Source organism: Enhydra lutris, unplaced genomic scaffold (genome assembly GCF_002288905.1).
Source record: "Enhydra lutris kenyoni isolate GAN:26980312 unplaced genomic scaffold, ASM228890v2 scaffoldscaffold55, whole genome shotgun sequence".
NCBI lineage: Eukaryota > Metazoa > Chordata > Mammalia > Carnivora > Mustelidae > Enhydra > Enhydra lutris.
This window is the reverse complement of record NW_019154139.1, coordinates 9,370,488-9,394,080: the sequence shown is the minus strand read 5'-3', so window position 1 is coordinate 9,394,080 and position 23,593 is coordinate 9,370,488. Positions and strand designations below refer to the sequence as shown.

General features: G+C 52.2%; 1 protein-coding gene across 1 annotated transcript; it reads left to right on the top strand.

The window, feature by feature from the left end:
- Positions 1 to 3,069: 3,069 nt before the first annotated feature.
- LOC111157577 (DNA dC->dU-editing enzyme APOBEC-3B-like) lies at positions 3,070 to 14,729 on the top strand. Its single transcript, XM_022519110.1, has 8 exons — positions 3,070 to 3,165; positions 4,435 to 4,588; positions 6,175 to 6,454; positions 6,673 to 6,784; positions 12,739 to 12,895; positions 13,577 to 13,844; positions 14,078 to 14,193; positions 14,516 to 14,729. Exons 1-8 carry the CDS (start codon positions 3,140 to 3,142, stop codon positions 14,561 to 14,563), a joined length of 1,161 nt encoding a protein of 386 aa, XP_022374818.1. The 5' UTR covers positions 3,070 to 3,139; the 3' UTR covers positions 14,564 to 14,729.
- The last annotated feature ends 8,864 nt before the right edge of the window (positions 14,730 to 23,593 follow it).

The window sequence follows — 23,593 nt, the reverse complement described above, 5'->3', positions numbered from 1 at the left end:
AACAGGACCCCACAGGACACCTAGACCACTAAAGTCAGGGCCAAGAGCAAGGACATGAGTTTCTGCCCATCCTCTCGAGCTCTACAGCTCATCCTTTAGGTTCTAGTTTGTCTTGGCTCTCTCACGCTCTACATCCACCGTCCCATCACAAAGTGCTTGTCCCATGGGCTTCATGTCTGCTACACACCAGACGTGAAGAGAACACCTTACCGACACTGCCTAACCTGCCCCTACAATGGCATAAAGTCAGAGTCCCGTAAGAAGTCCTTGTACGTTCCATATGATCTAGCAATCCCACCTCTGGGAATATAGAGCAAGATAGCTCTGTAGAGAGCAAGATAAAGTCACTTGGGTCAAGCTGTGACTCATGTCAAGCAGTGATGTAGGCAGCCAAAGGCACTGCAGATAAGAACAAATATCCCCGAAACCAGCACAGGTTGACAGCACCCAGCACCGATAACCAACAGACCAAAGGGCAAAGGCTGATTAAACTCCAAAGGAGTGTTAAAACGAACTGTCGTGAACTGCCCGTCTCTCTAGATGTGGATCCTTCTACATCTGGCTGCATCCAAAAGGCAATTGTGGCCAAAGGCTCCGCCCAGTCGATCTCTGAACATAATACAGATCCTCCACTGCTTGACCATAGTAAGCAGCAAGTGCCAAGAGCTGACCTGGACTGCATGGAGACCTCATCTAAACTGTGTTCCCACGGACCGGCTTCGAGTATGGTTCATTAAATTCTTAACCCCTGTATCTTGTGTGTTGCGTAACCTTGTCTTGTGCTTTGCTTGCTGTGACATGTATGAAGTCAAGTTAAATGCATATGAAATGCCATTGAGTTTTGAATCCTGAACTTGCTTTATAATTAAGTTAACCTTGCTTTATGACTGAATAAAGCTGGCATCGTGGAAAGACAACTCGCGTACGCACCTTCGTACTGTGCTTGTCATTTTATATGTATATTACGTATAGTATATATAAATTTAAATAATAGCCATATTTATTTATAAACATAGATGCAAAAATCATAATTAAACTGTTAGCAAACAAATACTCAAACCAAGAAAGATTTAAAGACTATAGGACTTCAACTATACTAAAAAAAATTATTAAAAAAAAGATAAAGAACATGGGGGTTACCATTTTCTTTTCTTTTTGATGATTTTATTTATTTTTATTTGAGAGAGAGAGAGAGAGAGAGAGAGAATGAGTGGGGGGAGGGACAGAGAGAGAGGAAGACTCCCTAGAGCCTGATGCAGAACTCAGTCAGAGGACCCAGGGATCGTGACCTGAGCTGAAGGCAGACACTTAACTGACTGAGCCACTCAGGTGCCCTGGGACTTAAAATTTTCTATTTCCCTCTTAGAAGAATTAAATGGAAGAATAGAAGAGTCCCCCTTACGACTGCCACTGTTCAACACTGTGCTGTTGTCCAAGTCAATGTCCCAGGAGCCACAATAAAGCACAAGGGCTCTCGGGATTGCAAAAGAACAGAAACTACTAGAAATAGTAAGCAAGTTCTCAGTGAGGTGGGTAAATCCAACTTCAATATAGGAAAATGAATAGTGTTCCCAGATACTAGCAACAACAAAAATAAAAAGTATGAAGGTAGATGAAGGTTACAATAGCTCCCAAAAGGTTTCCTAGAAGTGAACCTAACAAAATGTGTGACACCTTTATGAAAAAGTGCAAGAATCACTGAAAACGTAAAAAGAAGACCTATATCAATTGAGGTATATACCATGTTAATGGATAGGACCTCAGTGCCACAAAGATGTCTATGCTTCCCAAAATTTCTCTCCCTCTTTTGCTCTCTCTCTCTCTAGCAGATGTGGGACGGTACCCAAGGGGAAGTACCTCCATGACAGCATGGAAATGCCCCCTGTCAAGGCTGGGCCTTATAATAAAGGGTAAAGTAACAGCCAAGGGAACCTGCACAGCCAAAGATCCCAGGCTGGGGAGGCAGCAGGAGGGACCCAGTGCCTATCACTCCTCTGTCAGGATTACCCGCAGGCCAGAGGGTGAGGACTGCCCACAGTCTCCACCTGAGATACCAGCTCCAGGGACAGCTCCTCTAATTTGCACCCGCTATGCATCTACTTCCCAGCCAACAGGGCTTTGCTTCTTTTGTTCCCACCAGGAAATCCCCATCCCCCTAGGGGCAGCACTGGCCCAGCTACCATCAGGAACATTCTGGGCCTCCCGTGACCTAGCAGGGAACATGACCTCCGATCTCCAGAAACGCAGCCACACAGCCTGGAGATTCAGCTCCCCGTATAAGCCAACACTCACCCCTCATGGGGCAGTGTGACAAGGTCAGCCATCCTGTCCCTGAGCCAATGAAAGGAATCCCATCAGTCACAACTGTTATGGGCTGAATGTGTGTGTCCCCTAAATTCCTATGTTGAAGCCCTAAACTGCAGTGTGGTGGTATTTGGAGCAGGGGTGTCTTTGGGGTGATGAGGTTTAGACCATATCATGAGGGTGGGACCCCATGAGGGGATTAGTGTCCTAAGAAGAGGCAGAGAAGCTAAAGCTGTCCCTTCTTCTCCTTCTGCTTCCCTCTCCATCCCTCCCTCTCTGTCAGATGAAGGCTGAGGGACCTTAGGCTGAGGACCCACTGGAGAATTAGGATCTCAAAGCACACCTGAGCCCTCCCTGCTGGGGAGTCAGGAGAAAACGCCAGAGTCCTAAGGCCAGATCCACACTCGTTTTCTCTTCCATGCATTCAGCAGACACGTGGAGAGCAACACCTGGGCCCAGACTTGGGGGCACAGGGGTGATGAGGCGAGGGCTCACTCCACTCCCCAGAGAGCCTGCCTCTCTGGGAGCTGGCCTGCAGGCCTCCTTCCTGCCTTCCCCAGCCAGGCTGTCCCAACCCCCTCTGGCATCCTACTTTCTCTTTCTCTTTCTCTTTGCAAGAACCCGGGTCCTGTTGCATGGTGGGGCTCCACCCAGGGGCAGCTCTGTCTCAGAGAAGGAGAGATGCTGGGTCTGAGCCCAAGGAAGTGCAGCCACCCGAGGGCCCTCCCCCCCAACCCCACCCCCAGGCCAAAGCAGGAAGGAGGTGGGGCATCCCCGCAGTGGCCTGGGAGGTATCAGATCTGGGAGCTTTCCTAAAGCAAGGCTGGTGAGAGGAATGGATCCCTGGCACCATGACCCAAGGTACCGGCCACCAGTCTCCCTGTCTGCGGCCCTCCCACCCCCTTCCCCAGCAGCACCCCCTTCCTGGTAGCCCTGCCCATGTCTGCCTCTGTCCCTGGCCTCCTCCTCCTCCTCCTCCCCGCAGTCCCACTTCCCTGCTCTCCCTCTCTGAGCTTCTTCTCTGCAGGACCCTCTCGTGCCGGGTCCTCACCCTTTTCTGGGGGATGCTCCCACTACTGCTTCTGAACATGCCCCTCCTGCACCTCTACCCAGCCGCTTGGTCCCCGAGACCAGCCTCAGGGTCTGAAAGTCTGTCGGGACTGCCCCTCCCGGCCTGTGCAGGCTTTCTTCTGGAAGTTTCTGTGCTCTGCTGACACTCAGAATTTAACTAAAGAGTGGGCGGAGCAGTGGGTGGATTTAGTTTGAAGCACTTTGATCGATTTTTCCAGAATACGTACACCGTTATAAACACGATGGGAGCCTAGCTCTTGGAGGCAAGAGGAGACGTCACCTGGTGCAGGGCTCTCCCAATCACGGGCAGACACGTAAATGCAGCCAGTTCTCACCCTTACCCGCAGCCCAGCTTCACTTCAGGCAGCTGGGGGGAAGATGCCAAGTCAGGAGAAACGCGCATATTTAAAGTGAAGTGGAGGAAAAGGCACATCTAGGACAGCATCCTGCTGCCAGGGCAGTCGTGGGAGGTCCTTGCTGGAAAGAGCCTGCCTGGGGACCCACCACAGCCCCATCACTCACTAGCCCTGGGCGGGGCCAGGCTACTCCACCTCCTGCCCCTTCCTCCTTCCCTCTACAGTTGGGGTGACTCCCTCGAGATCTGTGGAGGACTCTGTGAGTCCAGACATTTAAAGCACTTAGAATAGTAACCTGGACGTCTGAAGGTATCCATTAACCTGATAACCTTTAAAAAAAAAAATGCATTGGTTAAAAAATCAGGAAGGAAGTGCATTGCAGAATTAGAAAAGCTGTTCTCTGGGGATGTGGGGGTTCCTATTTCTCTTTGCAATTTTTCTAAAGGGTTGGGGAATGCATGAGCAGGAAAATCAGTGTGGTTGGAAGGAGCAAGACCGCACGGGCCCCTACAGGAGAGGTCCCCGTCCCTGCTGTCCCTGGCAGTAGCCCCCTCCCCACCCCCTTGCCCCATCCAGCCTGGAAAAGCAGAAGGCAATGCTCAGGACCCCAGAGTGGGGAGCTGGGCCGGAAGCCCCACCCACCTCACCCCTGGGATAACTCCAGGGAGCGCTCTCTGCATTTTCTGTTTTCTTTTGCCCCCAGAGACCCCCTGGAGAAGATAAGTCCTGGAACCTTCTTCTTCCACTTCCCAAGCCTGTGCTATGCTTCAGGGCGGAAACTCTGCTACCTCTGTTTCCAAGTGGAAGGAGAGGGGGAGGAGGACTCCTGGTATGACTTGGGGGTCTTTCAAAACAAGGTAAGGCCCTTGACAAGCAGGAGCTGAGTCAGCTGGGAAGGTGGAAAAGAATGGAATGAGATGTCACACGGGGGCTCTCCGTGGGGCATGCTCCTTCCTCCTTCCTCCAACATCTTCCTAAGATTTTGGCCTACGAGCTCCTTGCTTGACCCTCCTGGAACTGGGGACAGGATAGGTTTGACTTAGCCCATGAGCTTAGTTCAGAGTGTCCACCGGCATCCGTCTCCAAGTCTTCTCATGGAGCTCGGCCTCTAGCAATCTTGGACGAAAGAGCATCTTTAGAAAGTCAGGGCCATTGGACACCAGAGCCTTTTCTGCCCTAGTAATGGTTCTGCCGGTCGGGCCCTCCCCCGCCGCACCACCCACCCGTCTGGACCCATCTGGGGCCGTCTGGACCTCTGGTCCCTCAGGGGAGTGCCCACACCCCTTGTCTGTCTGCCTGCCCCAGGTCTGCTCCCAGACCTGCTCCCTGGAAGGCTGCCACTGCACCCATGACCAGCTTCAGCAGGTGCTGGAGCCAGGCCACCCCCACCCCCTGCCCTGCCCCCTAACCACTTGTCACTCCCGAGAGACCTGCCACCACACCACACCCCTGCCCTCTCCTCTCTCCTGACACTGCAGGCTTTTCAAAGCCTCTTTGCAGGAGAGAGCCTTTGTGGGCTGGGTCAGGGGTACCCCAGTACTAACCCGTAGAAACATCAGGGTCACATATGTCATTTGAAGTCTACTAGTACCAGTGTTCAAAGACTTAAGAGAAATTGATAAGCTTAGTATTGGTAATGTATTGGCAAATAGATCTAAGAGATTATTTCAGATTATAATTAATACAAAAATTCTTCACGAGGTCCTTTACATTCATCATTTTTACTGTCATTGGAACGAGATGGGTATTTACACTTGCCCCACATGTCAATTCAGACAAGCCACGTGTCAAGTGTTCTGGAGACACAGGGGGCTAAAGGCTCCCCTGCAGGGCAGCATGGCTGTGTGGTCCTCCCCAGCAAACAGCACCCATGGAACCAGCCTGAACCCCAGTGGGCCTGGCCTGGGGCCAGTAGAATGCCTGTAGGATGGATGGGTGGTTGGATGGATGGATGGATGGATGGATGGAGGGGTGGATGAAGGGGTGGATGGATGGATGGATGGGTGGGTGGATGGATGGATGGATTGATGGGTGGATGGATGGGTGGATGGATGGATGGATGGATGAGTGGATCATGGAGGGATGGATGGATGGATGGATGGATGGATGGATGAGTGGATGATGGAGGGATGGATGGATGGATGGATGGATGGATGGGTGGATGGATGGATGGGTGGATGGATGGATGGATGGATGGGTGGTTGGATGGAGGGGTGGATGGATGGATGGATGAAGAGTGGATGTTGGAATTGATGGTTGATGAGGAAGGAATGGCCCAGTCAAAAATGACAGTGCAGGGAGAGATAGAAAGGAGGGATAAATCAATGAACATCGTGCCCCTGGGACTCCTGCCCTCTCACCCTTCCTCCCATGGCAACCAGCCCGACCCTACAGCCTGCTTTGCCAGCCAAGAGGATCCCCTTCTCTTCTCCGCCTCTCCCAGGTCTATCCCCAGGCTCCCTGCCACGCAGAAGCCTGCTTCCTCTCTTGGTTCCGTGACCAGAATCTGCCCCCTGAAGAGCATTACCATGTCACCTGGTTCTTATCCTGGAGCCCCTGCCCCTCCTGTGCAGAGGATGTGGTTGAGTTCCTGGAGGAATACAGGAACGTCACGCTGAGCATCTATACCGCCCGCCTCTACTACTTCTGGGACCCAGATTTCCAGGATGGACTCCACAAGCTGTGGTGTGCAGGGGTCCATCTGGACATCATGTCCTTTGAAGGTGAGAGCAGAAGGAGCTGGGGAGACAGGACTGTGGGTGGGGGTAGGACTCGGGCAGTGGGTGCTGGAGGACCTAGAATGTCCCTAGGGAGAGTGCGTGGGAGGAGAGTCTGGGAAACTGAGGCAGGACTGATGGTGCCCGGAGGGAGGTCACGGGAGGGTCATGAGAAGAAGACCCCCCAGATCCCACCTGACACCCCTCTTCCCTCTTTACCTCAGATTATGAATACTGTTGGGAAACCTTTGTGGACCACAAGGGGATGCGCTTCCAGAGTTGGGATCTATTAAGAGATAATGATTTGCTGGCTGCAGAGCTCGAGAATATTCTTAGGTGAGGGTGTCCTCAGCCTCCTGGTTCTCTCCCTGCAGCTGCCGCTCCTTCTCCTGGGCTCCAGCCACCTTCACCTTCCTCCCCAGTTCCTCAGACTCCCTGCTTCCCTCCAGCACATCCTCCCTCTTCCCTCAAGACTTTCTTCAGTCCCGTGAGGGTCCCCCAACCTGATTCCTCCCATCTCACCGCATTAACCAAATCGTTAATAAACTGAAAGTAAATGGGCATGAGTACTACGTCTAAGTGTGAAACTCAGAAGCTGTGAGAAGCATCCTTCCTGAGGATGTGACTTCTCAGAGAACCAGGGTCCTTGCTGACAGTGATCTGCTGGGTGAGGGCATCTGCAGTCTGTCCTCTGTGCTCACCGCAGGGGAGCCCCTGCTGTTCCTCAGCCTGTCCCTGTCTCTCCTTCTCCTAACAATATCAGGCAGATTGGATTCGGGCCCATCCTAACAGGCCTCGTTTTAACAACCATCTTTTAAAAATCTGTATCTCAAAGGTCGTCGTGTTCTGAGGCACTAGGGTTGAGACTTTAGCTGATGGATTTGGGGGGCACACAGTCCGCCCAGACAATGACCCAGCGCCTTTTTGAGCTGAAGGTGTGCGGCAAAAGCAGGATCCTTATTCTGCGTATCTGTCTCCTGGGTTATGCCCGAGCTGCCCCTGCCTCCCCTGCCTCCCTTGCAGCCCTCACTTCCCTGGACCCCTCCTCCCCAGCGCCACCACCTCTCTCCAGGTCAGCACTGCACCTGCCCTCACTCCCATGTCTCTTGTCCCCTTCCCACATTGCTGCCAGAGGGGAAGCTTCAAGCAGGTTGCAGCCTGGAGACATCCATGGAAAGTGAGCAAGAAATTAATTACTCAGCTTACATTTAAATAACTTTTTTTTAATGTAGGATGGGGTATAGGAGGACTGAGGTCATCAGAACTTTTCCAAAAAAGCAGAATCAAAAGTGACAGGTGGCCGAGAATCAAGTCTGGGAGACAGGGAAACACGAGCAGTAGAGGTGAAACAGGGACCATCTGGTTCTTTGCCCACAGAGCCGAAGACCCCATGAACACACTGGCAGGGACGAGCAGGGAGGAGTCGGTGGTAGGGCCCCACAGATTGACCTGGACAAGGGCACGGTGAAAAGGACCGAGAGATCAACCTGAGATGGTGGGATTCCAGGCACGCGGAGGCAGGAAAAGCAAGAGGGCAGGTGTTCCGTTTGGAAGACATCCTAAAATCAATGTGCAGAACGTCTCGGGTCCCATTCAGACCAGCTGTTTCTCTCTCTGATCTTGGCTGGCTAGCTGTGAGTTGTTGGTGGCCACAGACCCCTGTCCCTCCCCGAGGCACCCTGTCTGTCCTGCTGCCTGGGGGCCGAGGGCACAACACAGAAGAGCTCGGGCTGTCCCCCGCAGTCTGTCCTGCTCCCCATGCAGGAGGCACGTGGGGAGACAACCCTCTTGACTGCCTATGACGTCAAAACAGGCCAAAATATCTAGCTCAGAATATCCCCTCCTTCTGGAGAAAAGAACCAAGCAGAAGGCCACTGTTAGAGATCTGTGGGGGCTTTCAGGACATTCCCTCCGAAATTGCCACCATCCTGCTCTGGCTCACCCTGTTCTCTGCCCAGCTCCGATGGCCAGCGAGCATTCAGCCTTCCCCCCATGCTTCCTGCTTCCTGGGCCAGAGGCATCTTAGCTGTCATTTTGACCAACACCTGAATACACAGATCCGATCACTCTCTTGGAAAGTCCCGGACCCAGCTCATTCTGGAAGCTTCTTCCAGAAGTTGGAAGCGGGAGACATGAGAACAGATCGGAATAGAGCGAATGCCATTCCCTCAGACCCTCCATCTCTTGCCTGTGGTCTTATTACCCCCTCAGGGCAGTCCCAAAGCCTGTAGGGCAAAACCAGGTGTGTGTGGTGGGGGCCGCCAGGTGGGAGAAGTTCTCTAGGGACCCTATGTGTCTGTGGTCTGGACTGTGGGTGACAGGTGGCGGTTCTAGGACCTCTCTAGTATTCAACTTATCCCAGTTGCTCTTTGTTTTTCCATCCGGGGGTCTTGGTGGACATGTGAAAGGCAAGTGGATAGCTTGTAGGATGCACACTTCAAGTCCAGGTCCCTGATCCCTGACCTAGGAGGCCTTGTGGGGACAGTAAGATCCCTCCTCTTGTGCCCCAGCCTCCAACTCCCACTCCTGGAACATCGAGGAAGTGGGAGGAGCCAGGCCAGTACCCCCGGAAGGCGTCTAGCTCTGCGGTTTGTTTGCTGTGTGGTTCCAGAGAGTAGCTTAGCCTCTCTATACTGGAACCTCGTTGAAGATGTCGGGGTAATGATAGGCCTCTCCCAAAGCTTCTGGGGACTACGGTAGAGGATCTGCTCAACACACCTGCCTTCTCCAGGGTTGGAGATGAAGATCTGACCCATAGACCTCACTTTCCAGATGCCCAGAGTCCTGACAAGATACTGAATGACTTCTAACGGCAACGCAGGGGTCATGAGGAAAGGGCTCACCCCACTCCTCAGAGAGCCTGCCCCCGCCGCAGGAGCCAGCCTCCTTCCTGACTTCCCCAGCCAGGCTATCCCAACCCCCTCTGGCATCCTACTTTCTCTTTCTCTTTGCCATAACCCGGGTCCTGTTGCACAGTGGGGCCTGTCTCCCCCGGAGGACAGCTCTGTCTCAGAGAAGGAGAGAAGCTGGGTCAGAGCCCAAGGAAGTGCAGCCACCCGAGGGCCCTCCCACCCCTGAAAGCAAAAGCAGGAAGGAGGTGGGGCCCCAGGGGAGAGGGGAGGCTGCCGGGCAGCCAGCCAGCCAGCCGGGAAGGTCACTCCAGATGGGGGCTTTCCTAAAACAAGGCCGGTAAGAAGAATGGAGCCCTAGTGCCCCAGACAAAGGGCAGGGCTGGGACAAGCCCCCTCGGGAGAGGCAGCGGCAGAGGAACCCCAAGGTCAGGTAAGTCCGGAGGAAAGAAGGTGGGTGGGAGCCCAAAGAGACAGTCAAGCCAGGACCTCCCACCCCAGCTTCTGCCTGGCAGGAAAGGGGTGGGTCTACCACTCAGACTGTTGTGGGAGGACACTCTCAGAGAAGGGGCTTTCCCAAGGCCAAGAGCAGCCTTGTGAGAGGGAAATGGAGCTGGAGAGCGCAGGGCCTGGGCCAGAATGAAGCCAGCCTGCCAAGAAGCCTGGGGCAGGGCCGCAGGGACCAATAGGGACCTGCTCCTAGGCTCTCTGCCTCCTTCTGCTCCCAGCCCGACTTCGATCCCTCGCTGACACCTAGTCCTTCATTCTATCTGTCCCAGTATGCGGGTCTGTTCCCTGCCTCTGGCCTGCGGGTACGGGTACGACCTGGGCAGGTGCCCAGCCCCCCACCTCCACCCAGATCCCACTGCCTCCAGCATCCTGTCTGCCTGGGGTGGGGGTGGGGCCCTCTCCCCTAGGTGTGACCCCTGGGTCTTCCTAAAACACTTCATTTAAGCTTAGTGACAGACTTCAGATTCAAGGGTGATTGAGACAATCGCTGGAGTGAACTATCAAAGCGTATTTATACATTCTATTTTAAAGACTTGCACAGTTTTGCAAAGAACGCTCTAATTTCTGTAACTGACGGGAACAAGAGTTCATCTGCCTGATGTTCAGGGAGCCAAGAAAGAAATGCCATGGGGTTTCAGTGCTGAAGAGACAGGCTAGTTGCTGGTGTGGGGCCACCCAGGAGAGCAAGGAGCTCATGCTGGGAGGTCCTGAACTCCCCAATGGTTTGCAGGTAAAGGCATTGAAGGGCAAAAATTCAGAGTTAGGGGTCCCGGCTCATGAGTTCTTCTGATTGATCAGGGATGAGATAAACTTCAAGGTTGATGAACTTGTCTTTCTGGTACCAACGGTGTGGTTTCACCCAGACTGTGGTCAGCGGTCCTACTCTTTCCACTATCCAGGTCTGAAGATCAGCTCAGCAGTTCGTATCAGTGATGCTGGCTTTGTTAGCAGAAGCAGAAACCAAGCACCTGGTAGCTAGGATGACCACTGTAGACCATGTCCGCTGGGGAATATTCATCATCTTAAGCAAAGCATCCTCTAAGTTGCCTTGGGTGTTTTCCCCAGCAATCTTTAACGGCAGGGCGACACGCCTTTCTGCAGACTTAATTCTGTGGCTGGTTTCATTTCTGCTCTGTGGAGGGAAAAATCATCTCCAAGATAAGAAGATAAATTGTTTCCCATGAAGATGGTACCAAGTGTGAAAAAATTAAATTAGTCTTCAAATGCTTCTTACGAGTTGTTTCTATCATCCCTCTATTTTAGCTGTTCAAGGTCAAGCTTCGACATTTGTGCTATTAAGACAAGGCACTTGTCTAAACTTGGAAATATGTCAGCCTTGAGTGTCTGGTTTGCCAGGGGCTGGGGAGCTTCCTGGGGCATGGGAAATTCATTGTCAAAACCGGGAAGCCAGGGAGCAGTTGGTTGTCCTAAGTGCGCTATGAGTGGAGGTTTCCGTTCTAACCTTCATGCTGAGGGCAGCCAGGTGCCCAGAGAGTACCGGTTTTGGGGGAGGTCACTGGCAGGTGACAAGGTCCCAAGGCCACAATCCAGAGATGGCTTTTTCAATGACAGTCACCAAGATGCACCTGAAGCTTTACTGATGAGCGTAAGGGGGAGCAGAGATGGGTTTCCATTGATGACATTAGTGGCTTTATTAATTAGCATAACAGATGGCAGAAATGGTCTTTTTTTTAAGATTTTATTTATTTATTTGACACACAGAGAGAGAAATCACAAGTAGGCAGAGAGGCAAGCGGGGTGGGGGGGGACGCAGGCTCCCTGCTGAGCAGAGAGCCCAATGCGGGACTCGATCCCAGGACCCTGAGATCACGACCCAAGTCGAAGGCAGAGGCTTAACCCACTGAGCCACCCAGGAGCACCCAGAAATGGTCTTTTGTTGGTAGAATCCATGATGTTTCAGCAAGTTGGCTGGAGGTATAGGGGAGGCATTTCTGGCTTTGCAGGAGCAGGGTATCCCGTAGTCTGTGCCCCGAGGCATGGCACCCTTGGCTTGATTCCTGAGTCCGGTTCCAAGCATCTGTGGTCACCTGAGCCAGACTCCGCGGTCGGCCAGTTCACATTAGCTTGGAGTGGAGGGTCCCGCGGGTGAGTGGGCTGGGGCCCCGTAAAGCTTCCCTCGCTCCTTCGGACTGTTCGGCATCTGTTTGGTCGGTAACCTCCACATGCAGGACGGTCGGAGCTCTCATGCACCTCCCCGCGGCGGGCAGGAAGGCTGTAGTTCAGTCCACCTGTTCGTATCTTTGCTGCATTGAGAGCATTTATGGAAAAGAATCCTGTGCACACATGCCCGCGTAAGCCAGGCCACTGTGCCACTGATAAACAAACTGGAATGTTCTCTAGAGTATAATCACAACTGGGGGTAAGACAAGCTCTGTGAGTCCTTCAGCCAAAGTCACCGTCACAACACTCCCTTGGTGACAACAGTGTTTCCTGTCCACCACCTTTCTGTGCTTTGTACAGATAGTCAAGATTGGGACACCCACACCTAAGCAAAGAGCACAGTTAGAAGAAGTACCAGGGCAGCCAGCCCCTCCCTCCCCAAAGAGAGGGCTGTGGCATTGGACATCGGGGTTGAGATGTCCGTGGGACCTGAACAGGGAGGTCTGGGGCACAGGACAAAGATGGGTGAACCACAGAAGGACCTATGATGTCAAGTTCTTGGTGGGGGTGAGGGGTGGCCAGCCAGCCAGAGGCATGTGGCTGCAGTGGCCTCCAGCATGGGCATGGCAGGCCCTATGGGGCACCCAGGAGGTGGATCCGGGTATGGCTGGGAGAGCTCACCCTCTTCCTCCTCCCTCCCCACCCCAGGGGCCCTCAGAGCACCCACGGAGTTGGGCTCAGGAAGTGACAGAGCCTGGGCTGACACCCGAAGACACTCTGAGCATCTTTGGTTTTCTTCCTCTCTCACAGAAGCACAATGAATCCACTACGACGAGAAATATTCTACCATCAGTTCGGCAACCAGCCCCGGGCCCCGAAGCCCTACCACCGGAGGAAGACCTACCTGTGCTACCAGCTGAAGCCACATGAGGGCCCCATAAAGGCCCAAGTCTGCCTTCAAAACAAGGTGCGGGGTGGGGGAGGGGCTGTCTGGACAGGGGTGGGCATTTAGGGGATCTTAGGGGTGAATACTGAGGCTTACCCAGGTCTCTGCCTGCTTCCTGGGAACTCTCCATGGTTTTCCCATCCCCGGGCCTCCGCAGAAGCTGTTCTCTCCAGCAGAACGCGCTTCCTGCCCTCATGGAGAATACAGTCTTTTCTTGTCCTCTGGATGTCAGTTCAGCTGCTGCTTCTGAGAAGCCAAGCGGTCTTCCATGGACAGACCCCACGTCCAAGAACTCCCTCGTACAAACCTGCCCTTTGCTTTTGCGCTCACCTTCCCACCTGCCCCGTCCCGCCTCCCTCCCATTCTGACCTGCTCCTTGGGAACCATGTTCCAACATCCCCTGATGTCCAAAAGGCAGGGTCTGCTGAGCATTTGGGAATTGTGCCGTGGGGTGTCTTTCTGCCAACCCATCTCCTCCCGGGGTGGGGGGTTGGGTCTGATTCAGATCAAGCTGCGGATGCTTTGGGGGGGGGTTACCGAATTAATGGAGGAGTGGGAGAAGGAAGGTAGGAAGGTTCTTTCCCTGTCCTAGACAAGTTCACAGGGCAGAGCCCCTTATCCCCAGTGGTGCCCTCACTACGTGACCTCTGGCCTCTGCGTTGTAACCAAACCTCTCTTCTCTCTGTCTGGGACCCTTTCTAGAAAAAGCGCCATGCAGAAATCCGCTTTATTGACAGTATCAGGGCACTGCAGCTGGACCAGTCCCAGAGATTTGAAATCACCTGCTACCTGACGTGGAGCCCCTGCCCCACCTGCGCGAAGGAACTGGCTATGTTTGTCCAAGACCATCCCCACATCAGCCTGCGGCTCTTTGCCTCCCGCCTGTATTTCCACTGGCGCTGGAAGTATCAGGAGGGGCTGAGGCTTCTGCATAAACCCAGGATCCCAGTGGCCGTCATGAGACTCCAGGGTAGGGAAAGGGCTGAGGTGTCAGGGGATGGAAGGGTTTGCAGCTCCAAGAGGGAAAAGTCATTGGGGGGTGGGGTGGGGGGTGGGGCAGTGTGTGGCTGGCCTGAAGGGTGGCCCAGCAGAGGCCCAAGCTCTGACACCATCAGGAAGGGCAAAGGAACAAGGGGTCCCTGGAATTGCAGGGTGCATGCTCCCCTGCCCCTGAGGCCTAACTGCCTTCCTTCTTCATCTTAGAGTTTGAGGACTGTTGGAGGAATTTTGTGGACAACCAGGGCGAGCCTTTCCAGCCCTGGAACAAGCTGGAACAGTACAGTGAAAGCATTACTCGTCGGCTTCAGAGGATCCTTGAGGTGAGAAGCTGTCCCCGCTGCAGGCAACCTGCCCCCCGCCGCCACCCCTCTTCCCAACTTTAACGCCCCCTTGTCTCTGTCCCTCCTCTCCTTGCTCTCTGTCCCCACTGTCCCCCTACAGCTTTCTCTTCTCCCAACACCCTTCCCCTCGCCCCAACAGCGGCTCCCAGTTCCTTCTTTGTCTCCATTTTCTTAAGATCTTGTCCATTCTCTGGTTCCCTCGAGGCCTCCCTGTCCCTCTTTGACGTCCTTGTCCCCTCGCCTTGGCTTGCTCCCCACACCACTACCTGCCAATGACATTTCTGTTTTCTTTCTCTCTTAGCACCCCCAGAATAATTTAGAGAATAACTTCAGAAATTTGCACATTTGAGAACCATCAATCCCCTACCACATTCCTGGAGCAACTCAGTGCTTCACAAACTGCTGATTTTAGCAGCAACTTGTGAGTTCCACGGGCACACCTGAGCCTCCCCTGAGTCCGGAAAACCTTCCTTTCCTCCTTCGGTTCTTCTGTTTGTTTCTTTCTTTCTTTCTTTTTTTTTTTTTTAATATGTATTTTTATAACTGAAAAAATAAACATAATTTTTAAGTCCATAAAGTTGGGTTCCTTTCTAAAAGGGAAATCAGGACTTGTCCCCATAAAAAAATGAATACAAAGGCCTTTTTATCCTACTACACCAAGAAAAAAAATGTGTTTGAGAATTCCCTCTGGAGTCTAGAATAGTTGGGTCATGTTGTCATCCCAGTATTCTCTGTTCCTTCTCAGTATCTACTGTGTGTCTAAATAAATAAGATGAAACTGTTGAGGCCATGCAGTTGCTCACTGAACTGAATAAAACCAGTTGGAACAGTGTTATTTGGTGTTCTTCATTGAAGCAATAAAGCCCCAACACCGGCTGATTAAAACAAGAAAAAAGGGGGCGCCTGGGTGGCTCAGTGGGTTAAGTGGCTGCCTTCGGCTCAGGTCATGATTTAACGTCCTGGGACTGAGTCCCAAATTGAGCTCTCTGCTCAGCAGGGAGCCTGCTTCCCCTCCTCTCTCTGCCTGCCTCTCTGCCTACTTGTGATCACTCTCTCTGTCAAATAAATAAATAAAATCTTAAAAGAAGGGGCACCTGGGTGTCTCAGTGGGTTAAGCCTCTGCCTTCAGCTCAAGTCTTGATCTCGGGGTCCTGGGATCGGGCCCTGCATCGGGCTCTCTGCTCAGCGGGGAGCCTGCTTCCCCCTCTCTCTCTGCCTGCCTCTCTGCCTACTTGTGATTTCTCTCTGTCAAATAAATAAATAAAATCTTTTAAAAAAAAGTATTAACTCCAGTTCATACAAAAGTCAGTTGTACTACTATGCACTAATAATGAACAGTCTGAGAAGGAAATTAAGAAAGCAGTCCCTTTTGGGGCACGTGGGTGGCACAGTCAGTGAAGCATCCAACTCTTGATTTCGGCTCAGGTCATGATTTCAGGGTCATGAGACTTAGACCTGTGTCAGGCTCCACGTTCAGCAAGGAGTCTACTTCAGATTCTCCCTCTGCCTCTGCTCCATTCTCCCCCTCGAATAAATAAATAACTAAATAAGAAACAATCTCATTTAATCAAAAAGAAGAAAATACTTAGGACTAAGCTTAACCAAGCAGGCACAGGCCTGTAAATGGCCAATTACAAAACATTACTGGACGAAATCAAGGACACGAATACCAGGAAAGATGTCTCATGTTCATGGCTTGGAAAACTTAACATTGTTAAAATGTCCACAGTACCCAAGGTGATCTACAAATTCAGGGCAATCCCCATCAAAATCTCAATAGCATTTTTTGCAGAAATAGGAAAAATCATCCTAAAATTCCTGTGAAATATTAAGAGACCCCCAACTGCCGTGCAAACTTAGAAAATGCAGAAGTTTGGAGAAAGACGTCAAGTTTCCAAAATTAAAAATCTGTGTGACAAAGGAAAACTTAACAGTCCCCAGTGCCACAAGTAAATATTGCAAAACAAAAACAAAATCAGAAAGAGACCGAGCCTCATGATGGAAGGTTTCAGTTTAAATCTTCAAGTGTGCCTCTCAGTAAGGAAATCAGTCTAGATGACTCAGAACCTGCTCTCTCGATGGGGCTGAAATTTTCTGTGTCTGTTTGGCCTGTTATTTAAGATGTCTGGAGGGGTCAAAAAATCAGTCACACTAGGCTTGTAATTGCCATCTAGGTTTTGAGGAACTGTAACTAATCACATTAATAATAATGTTTAAATGTTCAAGGAAATTGATTTCCAGAGTTCTATTGCTTTCATAAATTGTTCAATGCTACTAAGTACCAGTAAAATTGATACTTAGTAGCAATAAAATTCTGTAAAAAATTCAGTAAAATTCTGCCCTCCAGGCACAGAAACCTGGATATTAAAGAACTATCAAAACTGTATTAGTTAAATTGAGACTCCCTGAAAGTAACAGGAAGCCCCCAAACCAGAGGCTGAAACTAGCTAGGAACAGGGGCCTCTGAGCTTGGTCTGTTCACCACCAAGCTCCTAGGTCTCTGTTTACGTCCTCTGCAGTGGGAAGGTGCCCCCTGGGTCTGTGCAATGCGGAAGCCCCAGAGGGACGTTTATCCCAAACAGAAAAAGCCCAGATATGAGCTGCTGAATGAGGATGGCCCAGGCTGCTTCCAGCTTTCCATTCTCGTTCTCCGGATGTGTGCGGTCTTTGTCCTCGTGTCCCCCAAATGTAGTGCAGTCATAACATCTGTGTTCTGCCATCTTGGATGGGGAAGTGGAGAAGAAAGGGGCAAAGGACCCAGCTGGCTGTCTCCTCGGAAGGGTCCCAGAAGCTGTCATTTGGCCTTCATTGTCACATCTCATTGTCTAAGACTTAGTCATTCGGCCCCATCTCGCAGCAAAGGGATCTGGGAAATGTAGCCTTTCTTGGGGATGGTCATATAACTTGGGGAAAGTCAAGGGTTTTATACTGACAAAAAAGAGAATAGAGTGGGACAATTAGTCTCTGTCACATAAGTGAGAAAGTATCTAAAAATAAATGTGAAAGGTGTGTGTGCTGAGCGGGATCGCATCCCCTCCGAAATGCGTGTCCTTTTCCAGAACCTCAGAATGTGACCTTATTTGGAACTAAGGCCATTGCAGATGTAATTATTTAAGATGAGGTCACACTGAAGTAGGGTGGGCTTTTAATTGAATACAACCCGTGTCCTTACGAGAGGAGGGGAGACCCAGACACAGGCTTGCAGGGAGAAGGGCCTGTGAAGACCGAAGGAGAGTTTGGATCCACGAGCCAGGGAACGCCAAGAATTGCCAGCAACACCAGAAGGGGAAAGGCACCACCTGTAGAAGACGCAAGAAAGATCCTCCCTAGAACCTTCAGGGAAAGCATGGCCGGCGGACACCGTGATATCAGACTGCTAGCCTCCAGAACCAGAGAATACATTTTTGCTGCTTCGTACTTGGTCATGGCGCCCTGGAAATGAATACAGTGTATATAGAAATAGAGTTCTTGGGGCGCCTGGGTGGCTCAGTGGGTTAAGGCCTCTGCCTTCGGCTCAGGTCATGATCCCAGGGTCCTGGGATCGAGCCCCGCGTTGGGCTCTCTGCTCAGCGGGGAGCCTGCTTCCCTTCCTCTCTCTCTCTCTCTCTCTGCCTGCCTATCTGCCTACTTGTGATCTCTGTCAAATAAATAAATAAAATCTTAGAAAAAAAAAAGAAATAGTGTTCTTGTGAACTAATGATCCCCAATTTACGAGTATTTATGTGGGGTTAGTGAAGTGATGCTATGCTTGACAGTCATGAAAATTATGAAATGCTTAGGAAAAGCCCTAAGGAGAAAGATGTACACTTTATGAATATAATTTTATTTTTTTTAAGATTTTATTTATTTGACAGAGAGATACACAGCGAGTGAGGGAACACAAGCAGGGGGAGTGGGAGAGGGAAGTAGCAGTTTCCCGCGGAGCAAGGAGCCCAATGCGAAGCTCCATCCCAGGACCCTGGGATCATGACCTGAGACGAAGGCAGACACTTAACCCACTGAGCTACCCAGGCGCCCCTATGAACATAATTTTAAAATGTGAATAAAGGACATAAAAATCGAAGCTACATGAAGCGAGGAAAAATTTAATATCCTTACGGAAAGTATCCTTTTTTCTTTTTCTTCTATAAATTCACAGCAATCCTAACCAAAATTTCCTTTGAATCTGTTTCCGTAATTTGGCCTGTCAGTTTTAGTCTCAATGAAAAGAGAAAATCTGTAAGAACAGCCAAGAGAATTCCGAAAAAGAGTAACAATGTTGGGAGGGAAGAGGGTTTGCCCTATGAAGTATTTTAAAACTTTACGGATATTGACTATTAAACATACCCTAAAGCTATAAGAGTTAAATTAGCTTACAGGGCCTCCCGCTAGCCAAATCTGAGAAATTCTGAGCATTCAAGTAAGTAATAATATAATGAAAGATAGCCCATTGAATGAAATAGAAGACCATGAATCCGTACTAATATATATACATAATTACATTGAAAATGTGAAGAATGGGATAGTTACATAGTTTCAAAAGATCTTCGGAAAATAGTTCCTCATTTCAACAGGAAAAGGAGTAACTAGTGGACACCCCATTAATCATACGATCCAGACGACATGATGAACAATGGGGCAAACAGGCAACGTGTGCTATGTCCCGAGGTGCCGTGAGAACACAGCATCACCTTGGTGATGTCCCCGCTGAAGATGCATGACCTGAATCTCACCGAGAGGAAACATTGGATGAGCCCCCATTCAGGGGCGGGCTCCAAATTGCTCCCTCGCCTATCATTGGTCCTATAGCACCCCTAGCGGTGGGGAGCGGCATTTCGCTGGGTCAGTTGTTGCTTCCTCTCCTCCCAAATAAATGAAGAGTTCTGTACTCAGGAAGGCGAGTTGGGCATTGGTGGTTAAGTGTTATGGCTCAACCGTGTCCCCTGAAAAATTCCTTTTTTTCCTTTTTTTTGGGGGGGGGAGGGGGTAGGGTCCACGCCCAATGTGGGGCTGGAACTCACGACCCTGAGAACAAGTTCAAGAGCCACAGGCTCTATCCACTGAGCGAGCCAGGCCTTGAAAAGTTCCTATACTAAAGTCCCAATTGCCAGGACCTCAGAATGTGACTGCATTTGGAGACAGAGCCTTTAAAGAGGGGTTGAAGTTAATGGTGTCAGAGGGGTGAACCCTAATCCAATAGGATCTGTGTCCTTATAAGAAGAGGAGATTACCAGGGCACCAGGATGGCTCAGTGGGTTAAGCGTCTGCCTTCGGCTCCGGTCATGATCCCTGGGTCCTGGGATCAAGCCCTGCGTTAGGCTCCCTGCTCAGTGGGGAGCCTGCTTCTCCCTCACCCTCTGCCTGCTTGTGCTCTCTCTTTTGCTTTCTCTCTCAAATAAATAAAATCTTGAGGAAAAAAAAAAGAAAAGAAAAAGAAGAAGAAGAAGAGGAGATTAGGACACAGACACACATGGAAGGAAGACCAGGTGAGGATACAAGGAGAGTGGCCATCCGCAACCCCAGGAGCGAGGGCCCAGAAGAAACAACCCCTTGATCTCGGTCTTCTAGCCTCCAGGACTGGGAGAGAATTTACGTGTTGTTGAAGCCCAGCACTCCGTTCTGGCGGCCCTGGCGCATGACTACGGTAAGTGCCGGTGTCAGCCGCACCAAGACGCTGGCTGGGGGAAGGCAGGACTCGGGAGAGTCCATGCACCCAGGCCCTTCAACGAGAAGTAGGTACAAAGCCAAAGACGGGGTGAAGGGGGTTTTCTCAGCTGTTGGAGCCACTGTTTTCCCTCCTCCCTGCTGTGTTCCCTGACCCTAATGTCCTCATCAGAAGCACACTGGGGATGCCTCCCTCCGTAGGAGCCCCCCTGGCCAGTCATTTTTGGGGAGTTCCTGGCCTAGTTGACTTCTCTGTTTGTGCATCATAAGGCCCTACACAAACAGGTCACAACAGCCAGAGTGTGGAATGTTCTCGAGGTCTATTTGAGAAACTCGACTCCGTCGCTGGAAAGCCAGCCACCTCCTCCTTCTCTGTCCTTCTGGATGTGCCCTTTACCTTCTGCTGGTGTGCTCTGATGTTCCCTCTGCTACTCTGCCCTCGGCCACCTTTACACCTTCTGGAAATTCTTCAGCCTTTGTCCTGTGTTGAATGGCCTTGCCTTTCCAGGTATCTAGTTCTGCTAGCCATAATTTCTTGTTTTAGTTTTCATTTTGTTGATTGGTTGCTCGGTTGTCATCCTACTGGGATTTTAGGAGGAGGGAGAGGTAAAGGCTTGGCTCGGCTTTGCCATTTGAGCCAGAAACGCGGGTGCTGTTGGCTGGACGGCTGGACAGATGGAAGAAGATGGGAAAGGGCATGAAGAACCGAGTGGATGAAGAACTCTCACTCTTTCTCGTGGGCAAAGCACAGCCCTAGTAACTGAGGGCGGGCGGGTGGACGGCTCCAGGGTCAGCCTGATCGCTGGCTTAGTCGTTCAACCAGACTTTTGCCTGCCCTTCTTGGCCACCCCGAGACTCCCTGGGCCACATGGCTTCCTCGGCAAGAGGCCTTCCTGTATGGGGGTGGGCCAGGTCCGCATCCCATTCACGCCCTCCCAAGGCCTGAATGCACCCAGTGCAGAGAGAGGCGGAAGAAACCACTGGAAGCCACTGGCTGAGGGCAGGAGAGATGAAACCCAGGAAGGAGCACCAGAGCACAGGGCCGGTAGGATCACACCAGGCTCAGACGGCATCTGATTCCATCTAAGAAGGGGGGACCGGGAGCCAGCCGAAGGCCCTGTTGTGAGGTGCAGGACTGTGGGCTGTCCTGAGACCCGGCTGTCTCTTCTCCTTTGCACTCAGATTAGCAAGGACCGTTGGGAGACCTTCAAAAGACAGGACAGCGGAGTCCCAGCAAGGGCGGCCTCCCTCTCTTTCCCCCACCGTCCGCACACATGGTCCTCCTCTCACTTCTCCACCGTAGCTGGTTCCCCACGCAGCCTCTCCAGTGCTGGTCCCTCAGCGTCCAGCTTCCGCCCCCTCCGATGCCCCAGCTCCTCTGACCCAGGTGGGACCTCTCTCGCCCTCTGCACAAACACAGCTCGGAAGTATGAGCGACTCAACGCCCCGAGCATCCTGGACGCTGAGGGACAGAAGCCCATGGGTAAGCAGGTCTGCCTTGGTCCTTCTGGAGGAGGCTTTTGAATGCTTCTCAGAAAGTCCACGTGGAATCAAGCCCCCGTTGCCCACAGCATCGACCTCAATAGCCCCCAGCCCTCACTCCTGCTTCCTAGAAGGACCACTTCCCAAATAAAGCATCCACACCCAAGCCTCGCCTCCGACTCTACTCCCCCGGACGCGGTACCAGCTCACAGGGGCCGCCACAACGAGGAGGGGGAGGTTAGACGGCCCCAAACAACAGAAATCCATTTGCTCATGGTTCTGGAGGCTGGAAGCCCTCCATCAAGGTTGGTTCCTTGAGGCTGTGAGGGAAGGACCTGTTCCAGGCTGGCTTGGAGACAGTCGTCCCCTCCTCATGTCCTCATGTCCTTCTCTGGGCCCCAACTTTCCCTTTTATTAGGACATCAGTCACGTGGGATCGGGGCCCATCCTCTGACCTTGCTCTCACTTCATTATCTCTGTAAAGAACCTGCCTCCAAATAGAGTCATATTCTGAGGTACCAGAGGTTAGGGCTCTCGTATATGAATCTGGAGAGGAGGGGGGAGGCGGGGACGCCACAGAACCCCGGGGACGGTGTGGGCTCAGTGGGGAAGCCCGGAGGAAGAAAATCGCAGCCAGTTCGGCCGCTATGGATTCAGGCCCTGCTGCGAACGCCAGAGAGCCTCTCGGAGGTTTTTTGTTTGGGAAAATAGAATTATTTCCGTATTTTTTTTCCACATGGGGCACATCTCGCAGACCACTGGGCCCAATATTTAGCCATGAGAGGAGCAGAGGACGCCGCATGTTGCCCGGACGGGCCTCTTACGCCAAGTTGGGGACTCTGACAAGAAAGGAACAGGAGCCTATGCCCTGGGATGAAAACATTTGGGATGAGGGGTTTGAGGAGTCTTCTGGCCACTGGAGCTGGCAAGGGGCAGCCGGTCACCCTGACTGGGGAAGGCAGGCCTCTTGCCCGGTGACCGTGGGAAGGCCTTACCCAGGGCAGGAGCCTCTCCAGATTACACTTTTTCTTCTCAAGATTCACCTCCACCTCCTTTCCTGACCCCAGCATGGACCAAGCAGGGAAGCCCTCCCCGGCCCAGGAGGAAATCACTCACCCGCCCCCAGTGCTACGAGCCGCTGACACCCCGGAGCAGGAATGAGGGGTACGTGCAGGGGGGGCTTCGGCGCTTGCGGACTGAGTAGGGCGATAAACGGCCCAGGAGAGTACCGCCCCCCGACTTGGGGGTTACCCGCCTGACCAGGACCCCTGCCACCGGCCCCGGCACCCTGCCACGACGGCCCTGTGAGGCCAGGGCCTGATGACAGCCCACTCCGGGATGGAGACGCTGTGACAAGGGGTCTGAAGCCCCTTTTTGTTGTTTAGCCACTGGTAGCTTTTAAGCCTCACTCCCCACTCCTCCCCTTGTACCATCCCGGTGATTCATCTGCCATGGGTTCTGTTGTGTCCCCGCCTCCCCCCACCTCCCACGGACTTCCTGCCTCTGCAACCATGAGCAGATATATTTCTGGTTTTTGGGCCACCAAATGGACAACTCTGGGAGACGTGGCTGTACTTGTCAGGTCATCTCAAGTGGAATGACACAGCTGCCCACAATGGTGACCTCAGGAATGCACCTTCCCGTGACTTTTCTTCCTTCCCCAACCCGTGCTACCCCCTCACTCCTGCTCCTGGGATCACTCCCCAGAGAAAACCCCTGTCTTGGGCTCTGCTTCTGGGGGTGACCGAGGTACCTCCAAACCTGCTTCTCCTTCAGCCTCCGTCCAGATGAAGAACCACCATCCACTCAGAGGTCCAAACTGGAAACCCGGGCATAATCGTGACACCTCCCTCACCGTCCCACCAAACCACTGCCCAAGTCTTGACAAGTCTCCCACCTAAGTTGACCTCCAGCCTCTCTGTTCTCCCTCTTTCACAGACATGTCCCTGGCTGTGGCCACCACCACTCCCTGCCTGGGTGGCCGTGGGGAGGGCTGGGACGTGAGCTGATTCTTTACCTGCTGTCACCAACCCTTGTGCGCCCGTCCAGCCTCTGCCCTGAGCCCGGGGCGAACCTAAATGCAGAGAAGCTTAGAGGACTCTCCCAGCTGTCACTCATTTTGGCCCCTACCACCACCCTCTGGGCTCAAACAGCTGTGCTCAGCTTGGCTACTGGGACACTGACCACCCCCTGGGCTCTAGAAGAGAACATACTTGGCAGGAAGCAGGGAAAAGGTGAAGACATCAGAAGCACC

Bases quoted from the DNA above. Each gene is read 5' to 3' on its own strand.
- LOC111157577 (XM_022519110.1), top strand. From the start codon at position 3,140: ATGGATCCCTGGCACCATGACCCAAG. The intron at 13,845-14,077 runs GTAGGGAAAGGG...TCTTCATCTTAG, and splicing joins GGCCGTCATGAGACTCCAGG to AGTTTGAGGACTGTTGGAGG. The intron at 14,194-14,515 runs GTGAGAAGCTGT...TTTCTCTCTTAG, and splicing joins GGCTTCAGAGGATCCTTGAG to CACCCCCAGAATAATTTAGA.